General features: G+C 35.9%; 1 protein-coding gene across 6 annotated transcripts in view; it reads right to left on the minus strand.

The window, feature by feature from the left end:
* Positions 1–16,540, minus strand: part of DMD (dystrophin) — a 2,416,375-nt gene that overhangs the window by 1,278,950 nt on the left and 1,120,885 nt on the right. For all 6 annotated transcript variants that reach the window (XM_053581215.1, XM_053581214.1, XM_053581218.1 and 3 more), the window contains one exon: positions 15,973–16,145. In XM_053581215.1, coding sequence (XP_053437190.1) covers positions 15,973–16,145 — 173 coding nt within the window. The remainder of the gene's footprint in view (positions 1–15,972; positions 16,146–16,540) is intronic.

Here is a 16,540-nt window from a genome sequence, read left to right on the forward strand (position 1 = left end):
ATAACATAGTTTGGGGTATTGGCTTTGATGGAAAAACTGAAGTATATAAGTTTGTATATATAAGGAGTCTCTTTCATGGCTATTGATAAGACTGAGAAAGTTAGTCCTTATATAAAATATAAGTTTACTTAGTTTCTTTTAGTATATTTTCTAAAAACTTTTGATTATACCTTCAAGAAGACACACAACCATGTCCAGTCAATATAGAGTTGTATAATTATTATGCAGTCATTATAATTGAAAAATAAACGCTTGTACCTTTCATGATCCATGGATGTCTCCAAAACCAAAGAGACCTGGAAGCAGCACATGCTGAGGCCAGGGGCAATCTAAATGCTTCCCATTAGCTATGCTGTGATCTATTTCTTGTTATATACAGAATCCTGAAAAAATGGGCCTGGAATTAATTCCAGTGCTTTTAAGCCCAATCTACAATTTAATTTCCTTTGTGGCCTTTGAAACACCACCATTATAAAATTTCTACTATTCCTAATGCCCTAGATTTGCCACAGGTTTTCCCTTATTAAGGAATAAAAGAAAGCAAAGCAAAACAAAACAAAATCCTTCACAGGAGTCACAGTTCTCTTTCTCAGTAAAGAAAAGATTTTCCATTAATTTTGCTCATCTAATTGTTCTGTATTCTTCAACCTTAAAATACTTCAAGTCTTATTTCTCTCTCTTAAACTTTCTTCTTTATACCTTTCAAAGACTCTGTTCTTTTTCTTTTATCTAGTTGGGTCTTCTAGATCTCTATTATTAATATTTATGTTATTATTCAGAAACCAACAAATGTTTGTGTGGCCAAGAATTCTGATTATGAATTAAAATTAAACTATGAGTAAAATGTGCCTTTATTCATTTTGGTGAGAACTAATTTATTGTTGCCTTCCCTAGGCATATTGTCAGAATTGTGGTTTTGATCTTCTAGTACTTTAATTTGAAAATGTTAGCACCAGTAGAGAATGCCTAAACAACATCGGGCATGAAGTCATCTGATCCCAGCAAATCATAGACACCCGCAGGGTTTCTGTGATCATAGAAAAGTAATCATAACCTTAACTTTTCCTTTGAAACTTAAGACAATAATGCTGGATAATTTCCAAAAGACTTGGAAAAATATTGGCATAAAACAAAAGATCTTTTTCTTTTCTTTGTTTCTTTCTTTCTTTTCTCTTCTTTGTTTCTTTGTTTCTTTCTTTTTTTGAGACATCGTCTTACTCTGTCACCCTGGGTAGAATGTTATGGTGTCGTAGCTCATAGTAACCTCAAACTCCTGGGCTCGAGCCATCCTCTAGCCTCAGCCTCCCGAGTAGCTGGGACTATAGGCACCCATCACGATGCCTGGCTAATTTTTCTATTTTTAGTAGAGACAAGGTTTCATTCTTGCTTAGGCTGGCCTCAAATACCTGAGCTCAAGAAATCTACCCTCCTCAGCCTCCCAAGATGTCTCTTAAATGAGTCTTCTGAAATTAATCCCAAATAATTGAATTATTAGTGATAGGAAAAGACAAATCAAAGTACTTTATGCCATTCATGAATTTGGCTTAAGCAGAATTGCATTTATGACCTTTAATGTCTAGGTCTAATCTGTGAGTAACTTTAATAAAATGGATAAGTCCTTTTTAAAATGGTAAAGCAAGATTGAACAATGCAGAGATCTAACCAAAGTTGAGCACATAGAAATAATAAGGGCAAACATCAGTAAAAGATTAAATGAACAAATCAATTATGAAGAACCGAAAAGATACAGCCACACAAGCATCAGAATATAAAAGCTTAGGGTAAGTCAGGACGCACAACTAAGGAAAGTAGCACTAATAAACAGAAGAGTAGGGAAGTACAGTAGTCTCTGCTAGTGCAATCATGTCCCTCCTTCACATTAGAGTAGATCCAGTTGGACCTTCACTCCTGTGTGCTCTGGTTGACATCAAACAGCCACTAACTACGTGTCTTAGTTGTGGGATTTCTTTAAAGCAGAAAAAGCAGCTGCTCCGGCCACATGTAAATCAGGCTGTAATGACCTCCAAAAGGGAATTAATACCCTGGCACCCCGATCAGCCCTTACGACATAAATAAGAAGAGTCGGAATACAAACCTCACAGGACTTGCCCTTTGTCTAAGGTAACTCGGACATATATGTTTCACACTTTCCCAGACATTCTCCATGGAATTAAGCTCTAGTCTAGGGATGCCCAACATTTTGTTTTAATGCCCCACATTGGAAGGATAAGAGTTGCCTTGCCTACTACACATTAATTAAATACACCAACACTAAAGAAAGCTGATTAGCAAAAAAGAAATGGGGCTGCATATATTTTTCATGATAACTGATACCACAGATAAGCAAAAAAACACATCCTCACAAAATTGACATGTGGGCTGAGGGCTGCAGGCTGCAGGTTGGACACCCCTGCCAGGCCCTCTTAGTTGGTGGTTGGCTTGATAAGACACTCTTGACTAGCTCTTTTCTCCTCCCTTTCTGACTACCCTCCTCGTCTACCACAGCTGGGAAGGATCAGCACCCCTATAAACTATTCAAATTCAAATTCTTGTCTCAGGACATGCTGATGAAGGAACCCAAGCAAAACTCTATTAGTATAAGAATTTTTATTATTAAGACCAAAATCAATAGTTACGCATGGCTCATCTGATCCTATGGAGCTAACTGGACTGCAAATCCATTCAGGATTTGAAAAACAAGGCATGTGCCTTTTTTTATGATAGAACGTGAGTGTAATGGGCTACAGAAAGATCTAGTACAAGGACAGAGACTCCTCAATGAATTATTATATATCACTAATGTTAGAATTCAAAGGGTAAGCCTTTATGAAATGTAACTCCTACTGGTAAATAATTAAAATAATCTCAAAGCGTTAAATTCTAAATAAATACGAAACAGCTATTGCCAGAAGGCTGTATCTATCAAAAACGGGTTTTTATATTGTTCTGTTCTTCTCATAATCTTACATCACTGAAAAACAAATTTAATGGAGTCATTTCCTTGTCATTGAATTCTATGGATTTTTCTTTTAGTTGTGAGTAAACAATGTTTCCCTTTTGGAGATGTTGGCGTGGCTTAGAAAAATGCTTTATTATGTGTATTGCAAACCTACTTATATACCACAGCTAGACAGAGACTCCTTCTTACTTTGTCATGCAGCTGCTTGTTTTTAAACAAATTTTGCCAAGAGACATAAACCAGATGGTCTTCTTCAAGGGTATACTGTGAGCCGTGATAGTCAGCTTATGGTAGTTTCAAGCAGCAGACAGCTGGGTACGGAAAGTCACGATGCTATTTGGAAATCCAACTACCAAGTGTGCTGAAGCACAAGGAGACTCTCAAGTTGGTAAATAAAACTACGACTTAAAGTTTGCTTCAATATTCTACATTTTCAGAGGGCTTTAGTTTTTTGCTTTACATATATATATATATATATATATTTGTAAAAGAGAAATATCCCTAAACACATTGGATTAGAAACAAAGCATGTAGAGAAAGGGATTCAGAGTATCAACAAGGTGTAAATGGGGCTTTCTCATAGAGTTATACATGTTCTGTCAAACTGTTCCATTAATACGACAATACCAGTGTAGCATTCTAAACTGTTGTTACCAACTGTATTTTGTAGTAGGGTTATATAGCCACACTCTTACCTGGCTGTGCAGAGGGCAAAGTGTATTTCTCTACCCCTGGTCTTTGGACTTGCCATTTGACTTGATTTGCCCATTGCATATAGACAGGAGAGACCATGTGCTGGTTACAAATCTATGTCTTAAGAACCACAGTGTTTCTGCTTGCCCTTTTGAGAGCTTCAGAATTTAGCCATGGAGAATAAGGACCAAATATCTACTGCTCTTCCAGCGTGGGCCCCAGAATAAGGCACATGGATCAAGGAAACTCTGGAAACCTACAGCCTAAGAATCTGAAGCAGAATTTACTCAGAGTAGCCCCATGAATATGGAGATAATTACTAATATGTTTGGGTCCACTTGTTACACAGGATTATTATGGCTGTAGCTGACCAGTACTGTCAGACTTTGGTAAAGATTTGCTGTACAGCTACCTTGGGTCACTCCTACATGGCTAGGAATTTGTAAAAAGGGAGATGAGATAAAAATAATAGTTGGCATCTATGCTCTTACCAGGGCACTACTACCTTATGGAAGGTACCCATAAAGATTAATTACATCTCTGATTACCCCAGAATTTCTTTAAAACAAAACACACAGAATGACCATCTTTAGTGCAGAAGGATTAGGCTATACTTTTAAATATTTGGCAAAGGTAAATGAATGAATGAAAGAAAAAAAAATAAAGCATTTCAAGACAAACTGAACAGACCAAATTTACCACTTAATAAAAAAAGATACTACAGTTTAATTTTACTAAATATATAAATTAACCAAAGGCTAAGAATGTTTAAAGGTTCATCTAAACTGTCATTTATATAAATATGTAAACATCCTAGTATACTCCAAAGGATATTTTTAAAATTTGTTTTTTTCAGGTAGAAATCTCAAAAAGCCACATCTTTGGCTTATAATGGGCAGTTTTCCCTTGAGGAAACTGATGTTTTCAAGAGGAATGTGAGACTGTCCATGGATAAACTGAAACTAATAAGAGAATAATTCTTGTGAAAATTTGCCTTAAAGGCAAGATTTTGCAATTCCCACAGAGTAAACAGATTTTTTAAAAGTGTTAGAATTTTGTCATTGTGACAAACTTCCCCCCAGAATAGAAGGTAAAACAAGCACTCAGTAAGCAAACAAGCAAGCGAGCAAACAACAATCTTCTACCAGAATGTTCTATTGACTTTAACAGCTAATAGGTATATTTTTTCTCCATGAGAGATGGTTTATGTCCCTCAAATATCCTAGTTAGAAGAAAATATCAAAGTCCCAGACTATTTCATATATTATACTATCCATACCGACATGTCATAATTTGGCCTTATTACAGCAAAACGAAAGTAAATAAGGGGGAAAATGGAGTTCCTACTAACCCAAAGAATTTTTCAAGAGGCTTCTTCATTCCAACATGTTACCATATTTGAGTGAGCAGCTTATCATTTACATTTATGGGCTTATCAATAAAAAATTAACATGTATCAAACAGCTACCATGGACTCATACTCTGTTCAGCTTGGGATGCCAAAGGTGCATAGCACACCTTCTGCTCTGCAGGAATAAAACCTCTGCTGAATGGCACAGAGTTGCACACAGCTATGTAAGACATATAAACTCATGTACAGAACCTTCAGGAGAAATATATGAATGGAAACTTTGACAAACACAGATAATGGAATAATTTGTTGGAGACCATGGAAGGATTCCAAGTGGTGATATTTGCACTGGGTCCTGAATTATGAGTCAGATTTTGCCAAAGAACAATCCAGGGCTCCTCAAACACTTCAGAAGTTTCTTTACTACTGGCTTTGCTAAGCATCTTATAAACACAATCCATTTCTTCTATTGGCATTGAACGTTAAGACACCACCTTCTAAATTGTAAACATTTTAAGCCACTGTGGCTTTAGTTACAAGAGTTCAAAAAGTTATATATGTAGTTGTATTGGGGCTGCTGAAGAACATGTGAAAGGAAGAACATAATCTTTGAATGTAAGAAAACCTATGTGATATGCATTGGAGGCAGAGGATGTAGCAGAGGAGTTCGTAACTCAGGTCGAGATACACGATCTGGTGTATACTTCTTGTATGAGCTGGAGAAAATGATTTAGTCCCTCTAGAGCTCAATTTCTTCATCTGTAAATTAAGGTTAGAGACAAAAATGAAGTACGTAAGTCTTTGAATCCATGTCTGCCATTTCAGTGTTGCTAAAAAATAACAAAAATAGCTCTCTTGCCTTATGCAGCATCCATCTTACATGTCCAGAAAAGGTGATGTCCTGAAATTTTCAGTGTATTTTCATAATTTTAGCTTTATGCTGAGATCTTTGTTTTACAGTGGTTATTCATGGTGTTAGTAAGTTAAACTTGATAACTAATGTTATGTAGTATGTGTAACCGATGACATAAATCTAATAAAAGATAGGGAAGCAGTATGCCTGTAAGCAAGTAGAGAATATAAAAACCAGAAGCATGATGACAACCAAGTTCTTCATCTCTCTCCTTTCCCGAGCAGTGGCTTTGGTCAAGCCAGACAAAATTTGATTAATGAGGGATTGTTTCGAGGATGCAGAGAGCACAGAAGAGTGGGGAAAATGATGAAAATATCTCCTTTTATATTGGCAGGATTCATGAAGTCAGAGTAAGATGCTAGCTGAGTCAGAGTTAATACAATTATGAAAGGAAACTGGGAAATGATCAACCCTGAGCACACCTTCTTTTCTTATAATTTTCTTAGGGCTCTTAAAAAATAAAACAAAGCATTGAAGATTGCTAGTTCTCCTTCAATATTTATTTTCCATTTTTTTCTACAATTGAACTTTTTAGCAGAGGACGTATGGAATAGATACATTTCCCAGTCTCTCTTGCAACTTACTTGTGGTCATGTGACTGATTTCTGGCCAATGAAATACAAGTAGAATTATAATGTTGTAGATCCCACTAAACTTCCCTGAACAATTGGCACACACCCTTTGCCCTTTATCCATGCTTTCTTTCACCCTTTGTCTTGGAATATGGATGTGGTGGGAGTTCCATCTTGCAATAGGTGGATAAGAATCTACTCCATAAAGATAGCTGGGTAGAAAGAAATAATGAGCAGAGCCATCATATCTGCCTTAGCTATACACTCCCAAGGTCTTTTTTAGGAGAGAGAAATATGTTTCTGTCCTATTTAAGACATTGTGAACTTGGGCCTCCATCATTCTTAGCCAAAGCAAATTATAATGGATAAAGAAAGTTTCTAAGAACATTATATTTAGCATAGTTTTGCTTTACAGTAACATTCCCCAGAACTCATATACTCCAGGCAGAGAAAAAATGTATATCAAGAAAAGGGATATTTGTGAGATTACAAAGCCAAAAGACAAACTGTGAGTAAACGTGAATTATGATATTATCTCCAAAATGAGTGTAGTCCTATAGACACAAAATATGTTGCTATATTATATTCTTTTCTTCTTGACAACAACAATATAAATTTATTTAGATAATAAACAAGCAAATATAGCCCCCTGTACACTGAAGAACTCGAATCCTATATGGTGAGGAACGGAAATCTGTGTATACAACTATCCCGGGAAACAAAAATGTTCAATTACTTTGCAATGAAAGATTCAGGATATTGATCTATGGTTAACTCAGAAATCATGTGAATTTTTATATCTGGTCAATTTCTTATCTGAAGCAAGTTTTAAACTAACCTTTATGTGAACTACAATAAGAATCTGAAAATGTTGACAATATAAGGCAAATGATCCTGTGTGAAATGGTGATCGTAAAAAACAAATCACTCTGCAAGTCTTTAGTGTTTTGAAGTAGCAGTAGGAACATACAGAAGACAAGCTGATGGGCAGAAACAAACTTCTATTTAATGCACTTCAAAAGCTTCTTTATTTAATAAATATATTCCTTTCCGTTAATTCTTTCACCACTTTCTCTCAATGGCTAAAAATTCAGCAGAAATTATATTTATAAGCAAACAAGGTATCTAATTCAAATGGTACATTGTACTGAATGGTTCATGTTTTAAAGCATTTCAAAAAAATCACAATTATGGGGTAAGGATATTGTTTGTTGATGATCGGTTTGTTTTAAGGAAATCATTTGAAAGTCAATATACTCAAATTAAATACCACCTAATACTAACTACATGGGGTTAATCATTTGGAGTTTAAAGCTTTTCTTCTGGTGGTAAAAATTCCATGTAATTGGCATCAATAATCAAATCATACAATTCATTTTGGGCTACTGGGTGGAAACAAAAGCTCCTCTATTTGGCTCATAATCACTCTCTCAGTGGTGCACAGAGTGCAATGACCGGCCAATGAAAGATGTTTACAATAGCAAGGGATTAGCTTAGATTATACAGGGCCTGGGCAGAAATATAAACACTTGAATAGAGCACCATGAAATAGAAGGTAGTGTGGGGGGAGAAGTCAAGCCATCAACTGAAATGTACAAATGGAAACTTAGACATGGCAGAAAGCGTAAAATAGAGGCTAAACTTGGTGAAGAAAGATTATAGAAACAACAGGTTAGTAAGAGATTTGCCTTTTTCAAAGTTTATAATAGTTTACTTCTAATGTGTGGCATGTTGATGCTGTTAAATTATAGTTTTCATTTGTCCTCATTAACATCAAGTAGTATTGATTATCCATGTGTATTCCACTGAACATTGTACAAACAAGCAAAATTGAGGTGGTTTCTGATATCTAAGAACTAAGAAAATAAATAAAACTAATAAATATAGACTCATTTAGGAGAACAGAGTGCACAAGATACTTAACTGGAAAAAAAACATGCAAGTTAAGAATAAATTTGTAAATGCTTCCGTGTTTAGGTGAAGAAAAGTGTGTATGCTTCTGGTATTTATTTGTTTGTTTGTTTTGTTTTATGGGACAGTCTCACTTTGTGACCCTTGGTAGAGTGCTGTGGCATCACAGCTCACAGCAACTTCAAACTCCTGGGCTTAAGCGATTCTCTTGTCTCAGCCTCCCGAGTAGCTGGCACTACAGGTGCCTTCCACACCTGGCTATTTTTAGAGATGAGGTCTTGCTCTGGCTCAGGCTGGTCTCGAACCTGGGAGCTCAGGCAATCCACCTGCCTTGTCCTCCCAAGTGCTGGGATTACAGGCGTTGAGCCACTGTGCCCAGCCCTGTCTGTTTTTTTTTTTTTTTTTTTTTGTGGTTTTTGGCCGGGGCTGGGTTTGAACCCGCCACCTCCGGCATATGGGACCGGCGCCCTACTCCTTGAGCCACAGGCACCGCCCAAGCCCTGTCTGTTTTTAAGAATGTATCTTGCTACCTCTAGGGTGATAAGTTCTCCATTCTTTTCATAGAAAAGAATAGAGATAGCTAAGTTTTAAAAATTAATTGTATCAGATTAGTCATTTAATAAATTATGATTTTTGAAAAAGATCTTGAATGTGAAAACCAAAACAGAAGCCTTCCCCATATGTGATCATTTCATCAGTTCCAAAGAGTGGGACAAAAGTAGAAAATTTTACATCTTCCTTAATATATCACATATTTTTCCACATCATTCCTATGATTGAATGCATAGAATTCCTTTCTTCCAGTCAGTAAAACAATGATACTGGAGTGGGATGTAAACAATTTCCCCATGTTCTAGACACGTGTTTTCACACCCCTTCTCCATTCTACCAAGCTCAGAAACTAACAGAAGTACCTCTTGGCACTTATACCTGGTTGGGGGATGGAAGGAAGACCCGCTTTTGCATAAAATCTTCAAATATTGCAGCAACTAATCCTAAGACTGTAATGCTAATCTTTTTTGAGTCATCAGCATCCTGTATGTGCTTATCATGTATCTTCCCAAGTATATGTGGCATTGTGACAAATAGAAGAGGCTGCTACACTGCTATAGCTGAATGTCTCATTTAGGAACAAACAACTCTGGAAAAGCTCCCAGATGATGCATCTGTCCCCTCTAGCTTCCACTTTAGAGGATAAAATTGTATGGTGGTGACATGAGGATTAGTATACTATTCTTTCCTTCTGTGGGTAGTGGGTTACTTTCTTCACCTTGATATGAGAGAAAAATATTTGTTAAATGTCTCAGTAGAGAAATTACAACTGAGATAGTAAATGCTTAGGAGAAGCTTGCATTAGAAATGGGCTTGTAGAATCGCCTGGGCATTCCCTGGCATCTGAATACAGAGATGATTAAGATACATTCTCTTCAAATCAGATTTCTTTGGTTTCTATTCCTGCCCTTTCTCCTTTCATCTCTTTCATTGTCTCAATTTTCTTCATGTCGTACAAATGCCAGCTAGAGTCTGCAAGTGTTTTAATGCTGTGGGCTTGGCACTAAGGGAACTGAACAATGGAGAATCCCTGGGGAAGCAGCTCCCAGCTCTCCCATCCTCAGAATCCTACTGATCTGTGGCGCTGTGGTCCCAATGTGATGGTGATATATTTGGAAAAGACTTTCTCTAAATTCTACATACTTATCTGACAATCCGTATAGGGCAATAAAATAACATTCTGGGGTCCATGGTGAAATGCTAAAACCAGAGCAATGTAGTCCACTTTTCCTAAAGCTATAATTTCTTTTTCTTTTTTAAATATAATTATAGTTCCTTCTCCTTAAAAGGTACATATTTACTTAAAAAAGTAAGTATAAATTTCATTTCAGTCCAGCATTCATATAGAAAAGTGTACAAATTGTAAGTATACAGTCCCATAAGCTTTGTTAATGGAAATACATCAATGCAACTAGCATTTTGATCAAGGAAAAAGAAAAAAAAAAGATTACCCAAATCCTAGAAATCTGATCCTGCTGTCTATTAATCACAATTCCCGACAAAGGTAAATACCATTTGACCTCTAACCCCAAATTGCCTATATTTGAGTTTTATATGCATAGATTCAAACAATATGCATTCTCTTATTTATGAATTCTTTTATACAACATAGTGTTTATATTTTTTATTTTTCAATATTTTGTTTTATAAAGAAACAATGGTAAAATAATTTTATTTTTTAAATCCTCCTTACATTGCTTTCCCTAATTTTTTGAGATTCATTTTTCACCTAGGTATACAATTTTGTGGGAATCAATGTCCATTTTAAATCACATCTAAGCGCGGATTCGTCTGGAATTTAACAACTTATATGGATGGGTGAGTCATCCCCAAATATCTGACTAAATGGAATTCCAAGCAGGAATACTGATTTTAAAACATCACTTTCTTCATATCAGATCAGAACCTTGCTGTTACACAATAATGCCATCTTATGGCTGCATAGCAATTTGTAGTCTAGAAACTGCTTTCAGTTTCATTATCTCATTTGAACTGTATTATCCTCTTAGGCTTTGGGTAGTAATTTCCTGAAAGTGACACAGACTCATTCATGGCTCAAGGAAAGATGGTATCAGGAAGAAAATAAAGGAAAGCGAGCATGGCATCTGGCCCTTAGTAGGCCCTTCTTAAATATTTTTAAGGAATATTTAAGGAAAGGAGTATATTTCTTTAATTCTGTATAAATATTATGTTTATTCTTTATTTTTACATGTTTTCATACTTTATAAGCAGTTGGTAATGCACCAAAAATAGATGAAAATAGAATTAAGCAGTAATATTAATTTTCCAAAACTTTAAACATTGGTCTTACACATATGTTTATCTATCCACAAGTTCATAGTGTTTGTGAATTTTAACCTCCGCTGTGTTGGCTATTTGTGAGCAACCATAATGTCCATGGAAAAGAGCTGCTTTTAATATTTTGGTCATTTGTAATGCATTGAGTTACAAATTATGAAATTCTGTTTGCTGGAAGACAATGTATGGAAGTAGGTCCCTTAGATAATGAGTGAGTAGTTACAAATCAGTCTGACTATTAATGCTCTTACTCTTGCTTAAAGAGTAATGTCTGTTTTACTTTGTGACATTTAATAAAGTTAAGTTTTACAATGAATTATAAGATTCATGAATTTTGTAATGAAAGATGGTCTCAGAATTTTTGCCCTAGGAGTGGAGAGAATCTAAATGCATTTTCTCTTATTTGTAACTTGTGAATAAAATATGCAAACCAGTTAGACATAAATATTTAAGTGAAGGAGAAAATGCAAGTTTGTATATGCTTAGGTAAGTCACTTAACATCGTTGGGATTTACTTTTCTACCCTATAAAATAATGAAGCAAGACAAAAATCCTTTATTACAAATTATTAACTATGTATAGTTTCAATTATTATTCAGCAAATATTTGTATCTTTCCCCTTCCACTATAGGAAGAGGCCACTTTCCTATTCTATGTCAAGCTTGGCTATGTGACTTGCTTCTGCCAATGGGATGTCAATGGACCTCACAAGAGCCCATGCCATAGTGCTCTTAGGAAGTTAAGGTTGGTTTATTCTTTGGTGATCTGTTATGAGAACATCCTGCCACTGATCATTCATTGCAGTTCCAGGGTAAAGACACATGTAACAAACCTTACTCCAACATGCATCCAGGAGCCTAGCTCAGCTAACCACATTGGAAGCAGAACTTCTCCATCATGCCCAACCTGGGTCAGCCATACTATAAGCAGCCACGTACCAGAAATACCCATTATTTTAATCCATGAGGCTTTGGAGTGATTTATATCAAAATTTTATTGTCGTGATAACTGATTAAATCTATCATACATATAAAGTACAATAAATGAAAAGAAATACCAATATGGCCCTTCTTATGGGTTCAAGTGTATTTTGATTACAATTCAAGTTGGCTTAGTTAGCAAATTAGCAGATCTTTTTAGTGAGAACCCAACATTTGAAGGCAGTACTGAACATTTTTATATTTACGAATGCATGCCTTCCAAATCTCTTCTGGGATTCAAAACTATGCCATTGTTTGGGACTTTGTAGGACACAAGGCCCTGACTACCACTATACAGAAGAACTAATTCCAGCTATTTGCTTTCCCTGGCTTCTGGCAGGTAGAACCTAGTTCTATAATCTAAGTCTGCCTTAAAACAGGAGTTGTTCATTTATATCCTGCTAGCAAAATTTGGCCTATCACTGATCTTGGTAAATAAAGTTTTATCAGAACAAGCCATATCTATACACTTGTGCTCTGTCTATGGTTTCTCTCAGTCTATAAATAGCAGAGCTGAGTAATTTTGAGAGATACTGCATGGCCTGCAAAGACTAAAATATTTAAAAATTATCCTTTACAGAAATACAAACCAACGTCTGACTTAGCAGATCCTTTTGCAAGAGACCTTAGTTGTAGAGTGAGTAACACAAAAAGGAAGGAATAATTTAGATACTTTTTGGCAGTGATAGCAGCAAACATTGGTGCAATGGTGCTTCTGGTGCAACAGTAGATCATAACCATGACAGTAAAATAATTCAAATTTATCTTGTGGCTTGATGCTGGATATGTTTCTAGATACCTAGCCTAGTCTTCATAGATTGTATATGCACCCATGTTAAACCTGGCTCTCAGGCTTTCCCACTGATTGCATGAGCTATCTGATACATTCTAATAAATAATATAATTCTACTTAAGGTAATCCATTACCTAAGGTAACCCATTACCTAAGGTAACTTTTTGTCTGTTAGCTTAACTAAGAACCTTGAAAAATCCATAGATCTTGATTTATTAGTGAGCCTGAGTAAGATGTTTCCCTTCCATTCCATAGTATGTGAACCATATATGTATCAATCCTTATTTTACTGGCTGGTTTTTCATTTTCTCCCTATGATTGGAAAGTGCTTCAAAGCAGAGATTGAGCCTAATTCATGTCTCTGCAGTGCTCAGGAAAATACAAAAGAGTAAAGGAATGAAAAAACAGGTGTCAAGAATATCAGAGCCATAAGACCATCATTTTCATCATCAAAATTGCCAACTGTAACTGAGCCATTATCATGTATAAGAAATCCACTAAGCTCTCTATACACTTTCTGTCAACTAATCGTAACAACTCTATGACATAGACTCTATTTTTATCTCATTTTATAGATAAAGAACTTGTAGAGCATAAGAGTTAAAAAGCTTGCTGATATAGTCATCAGCAAAACCATGATACCAAAACATGTTAGAACTAGAGAGCCTTTGCTTATATAAGCACTTACTTAAAACAGTTTTTATCTAAGACTAGGCCAAAAGTCATAGGAAATTGAATAGGTCCTAAACAATGCCTAGAGAAGGTCAATTGGAATGAAATTAGGAATTTCTTTCAAGCTTTGGTTTAGGAAGGAGTGGATCTACTGGGATTGGAGATACTCTGTCCCTTGCCAGAAATAGAAAAGACCTCAGATTTGGGGTGATATTTCAGCTACCCTTTCTGTGGAACGGTATTACTGCTTCAGCTTCTTTTAAGTTCAGGTTTGAAGGTGAACTGACAGGGAAATGTCTGTGTGAGAAGGGAATGAATGACTGGCTCATTGGCCAAAAAAATGACTTCTAAGTGACGTGGAGGAGAAGCCCCTAAAACCAGAAAGTGTTATTTCTGCTTTAGTGTAAGACTAGTAGGTACAGAATGGCAATAATCGCTGGCTAGCCAAGAAACCCCCAAAATTCTTAGGGGATAGTATGTGCAGCGTGGAATGCTCAGAGAAAAAACTGGAAGAAGATAACAGAGAGACAAGAACATCTTAATGATGGAATGAGGACCCCACAAGAAAGCAATGAAACTGACCTCATTAGGGTAGACTGCAGAGGCTCATATTGACTTTTTATGGGATACTGAAAGTACACTATGGTGGCAGCATAAGTCTGTATTTGCAGTATATACACAGGTGGTTGAGTTTCATATACTTTATCAAGCCTGGCTTTGGACACGCCATAATCAGCTTTTCTTTCACATAAGTTGAAATAAAACTATTAGACCATCCAGAGGAAAAATATTCTCAAGTTTCTGGGAAAAGGCTTGAGTCCATACACATCAAACGTCGACTTTATGCTCAGCACTGTATTAGTCCTGAGCATCTCACACAAAATAAAACATAGCCTATGCCTACTTGGAGCTTGTGTGTGAGGCAGAAAAGTAAACACATTATGTAAACAAATTGATTACTATGTGGTACGTTCCAGGAGTAGGTCAGATCAGAGCATAAACTCTATGTGGTAGCACCCAAGCCTGGAACCATTTGCCAATACATAAATGATCCACAGATGTTCTAATAGATTACACAAGACCCATGTTTCCAGATGTTGTGATAAATTTATAGTTTTAAGATTTTAAGAAGGATATGACATCTCAGGGGAGACCTGAAGGAGAGACAGGCCAGAGGGGGCACAAAATACTTGGGGATCTGCAAATCAATTTCAGATTGCGACAGTAGATATTGAAGGGGCTGAGGGGTAGGCAAGAAGAGATAAGCCGCGAGACTGATCGGATAATTATGCTCGAGGAGTTAGGATTTCATTCTGAGGGGAATGAGATTACAGTACTGAAGTTCTTATGCTTTAGAAAAATGACACTGGCTGAAAGATAATTGAGAACACATTGGGGCCAATCATTGGAGGCAAGTGAGATTAATACTAGAAGTCTCTGTTTAGGAGAGAACATGTCATAAGCTAAGAACTAAAATAGAAATAAAGATGGTTAGACATGGACAGGTGTGAGAGACACTATGGAGGCTCCCTATAATTATTAGACAAATGATTTGATTTCCTCTGGGTATAACTAAGAAGCCTACCTTGAGACTATAGAACTTCAAAACAAATTGTTTTAAGTTATTAAACAATAGCTTAAATGTAAAAGAAAAAAAGTAGCTCCGCTTCTTATGATGTGAGGCTAAAGAATCTATGCGAATCCCCCCAAAAGATATTAATCAACCACTAAATATTTTAATTAAGGTAAGAACAAAAGTGTAATGCAAAATAAACAAATTCCCCATGGGGGAAAATGTTGAGAGAAACACGAGAACATGTGAAGTATCATCCTCCCAAACAGACACAATAACTGGTAATCCACATTTTGTTGATAGATTATATTTTAAACATATTAATCCAGGGATCAAACTTCTATAATTATATAGGACACAAATTTGACTAAAAGACATATAATTTGCAGCCTAAAAATTTTCATACCACCTCCATACATAATGTCAAACATGCTTTGACATTACCTGAAATTTTAGAGGATGATATAATGTTCCAACACAATACTCAATTCAGTGCAGAACAATTTCTAGAATTCAGCTCATTTGTCTGAACTGCTCGCCATTATTTATTTTTCACTCTACTTAACCTTTTTCCAATGGTGGTAAATAGCTTTCTTTCTCTTTATCTCAATCTCTTTTTTTCCATGTAGGGCATCGAAATAAACTGTAGAGTTCCCTGAAAAAACCAATGGTGTTATCATTCAGTAAAATGAAAGTGTTACCTACCCTTGTCGGTCCCTGTACATTTTGTTAACTTTTTCCCACTGGGAATTGAGCTGGGACAGAGCTTCCTGTAGCTTCGCCCTTTCCACAGGTGTAGCGCTTTGCAATGCCACTGTCTTCTTGTTGTGAATCACATCAATCCGACCTGATATTTGCTGCAGATTGTCTTTTATATTCTGTAATATTGAAATTTTAGAACAAGTAAAAAAAAAAAAAGAATCAGCTGTCTATAGAAAGAAAAAAAAAAACCCACAAAATCCAGAACTAACACATGGTCTTGGAATTCTTTTTTTTTTTTTTTTTGAATTCTTGACTTTTAAAAGTTATTAGCCCTGAAGTCTAATGACTTTGACATGAGTAAATTGAATGGGTAATCTAGTTGATCACTCCTACAGCTTAAAATTGATCACTCCTTACAGTTTAAAATTGCCTTTATTTGGCTTCAGTAACTTGACCTCTTCTGTTTTTTCTTGCACCTTCCTGTCCATTGCTTCTCAGTCTCCTTTGCTGGAACTTTCTCCTCTTTTTTTATTTTTAAAAAATATTATGGGTATACAATACAGTAGAACCT

Source organism: Nycticebus coucang, chromosome X (genome assembly GCF_027406575.1).
Source record: "Nycticebus coucang isolate mNycCou1 chromosome X, mNycCou1.pri, whole genome shotgun sequence".
Taxonomy (NCBI): domain Eukaryota; kingdom Metazoa; phylum Chordata; class Mammalia; order Primates; family Lorisidae; genus Nycticebus; species Nycticebus coucang.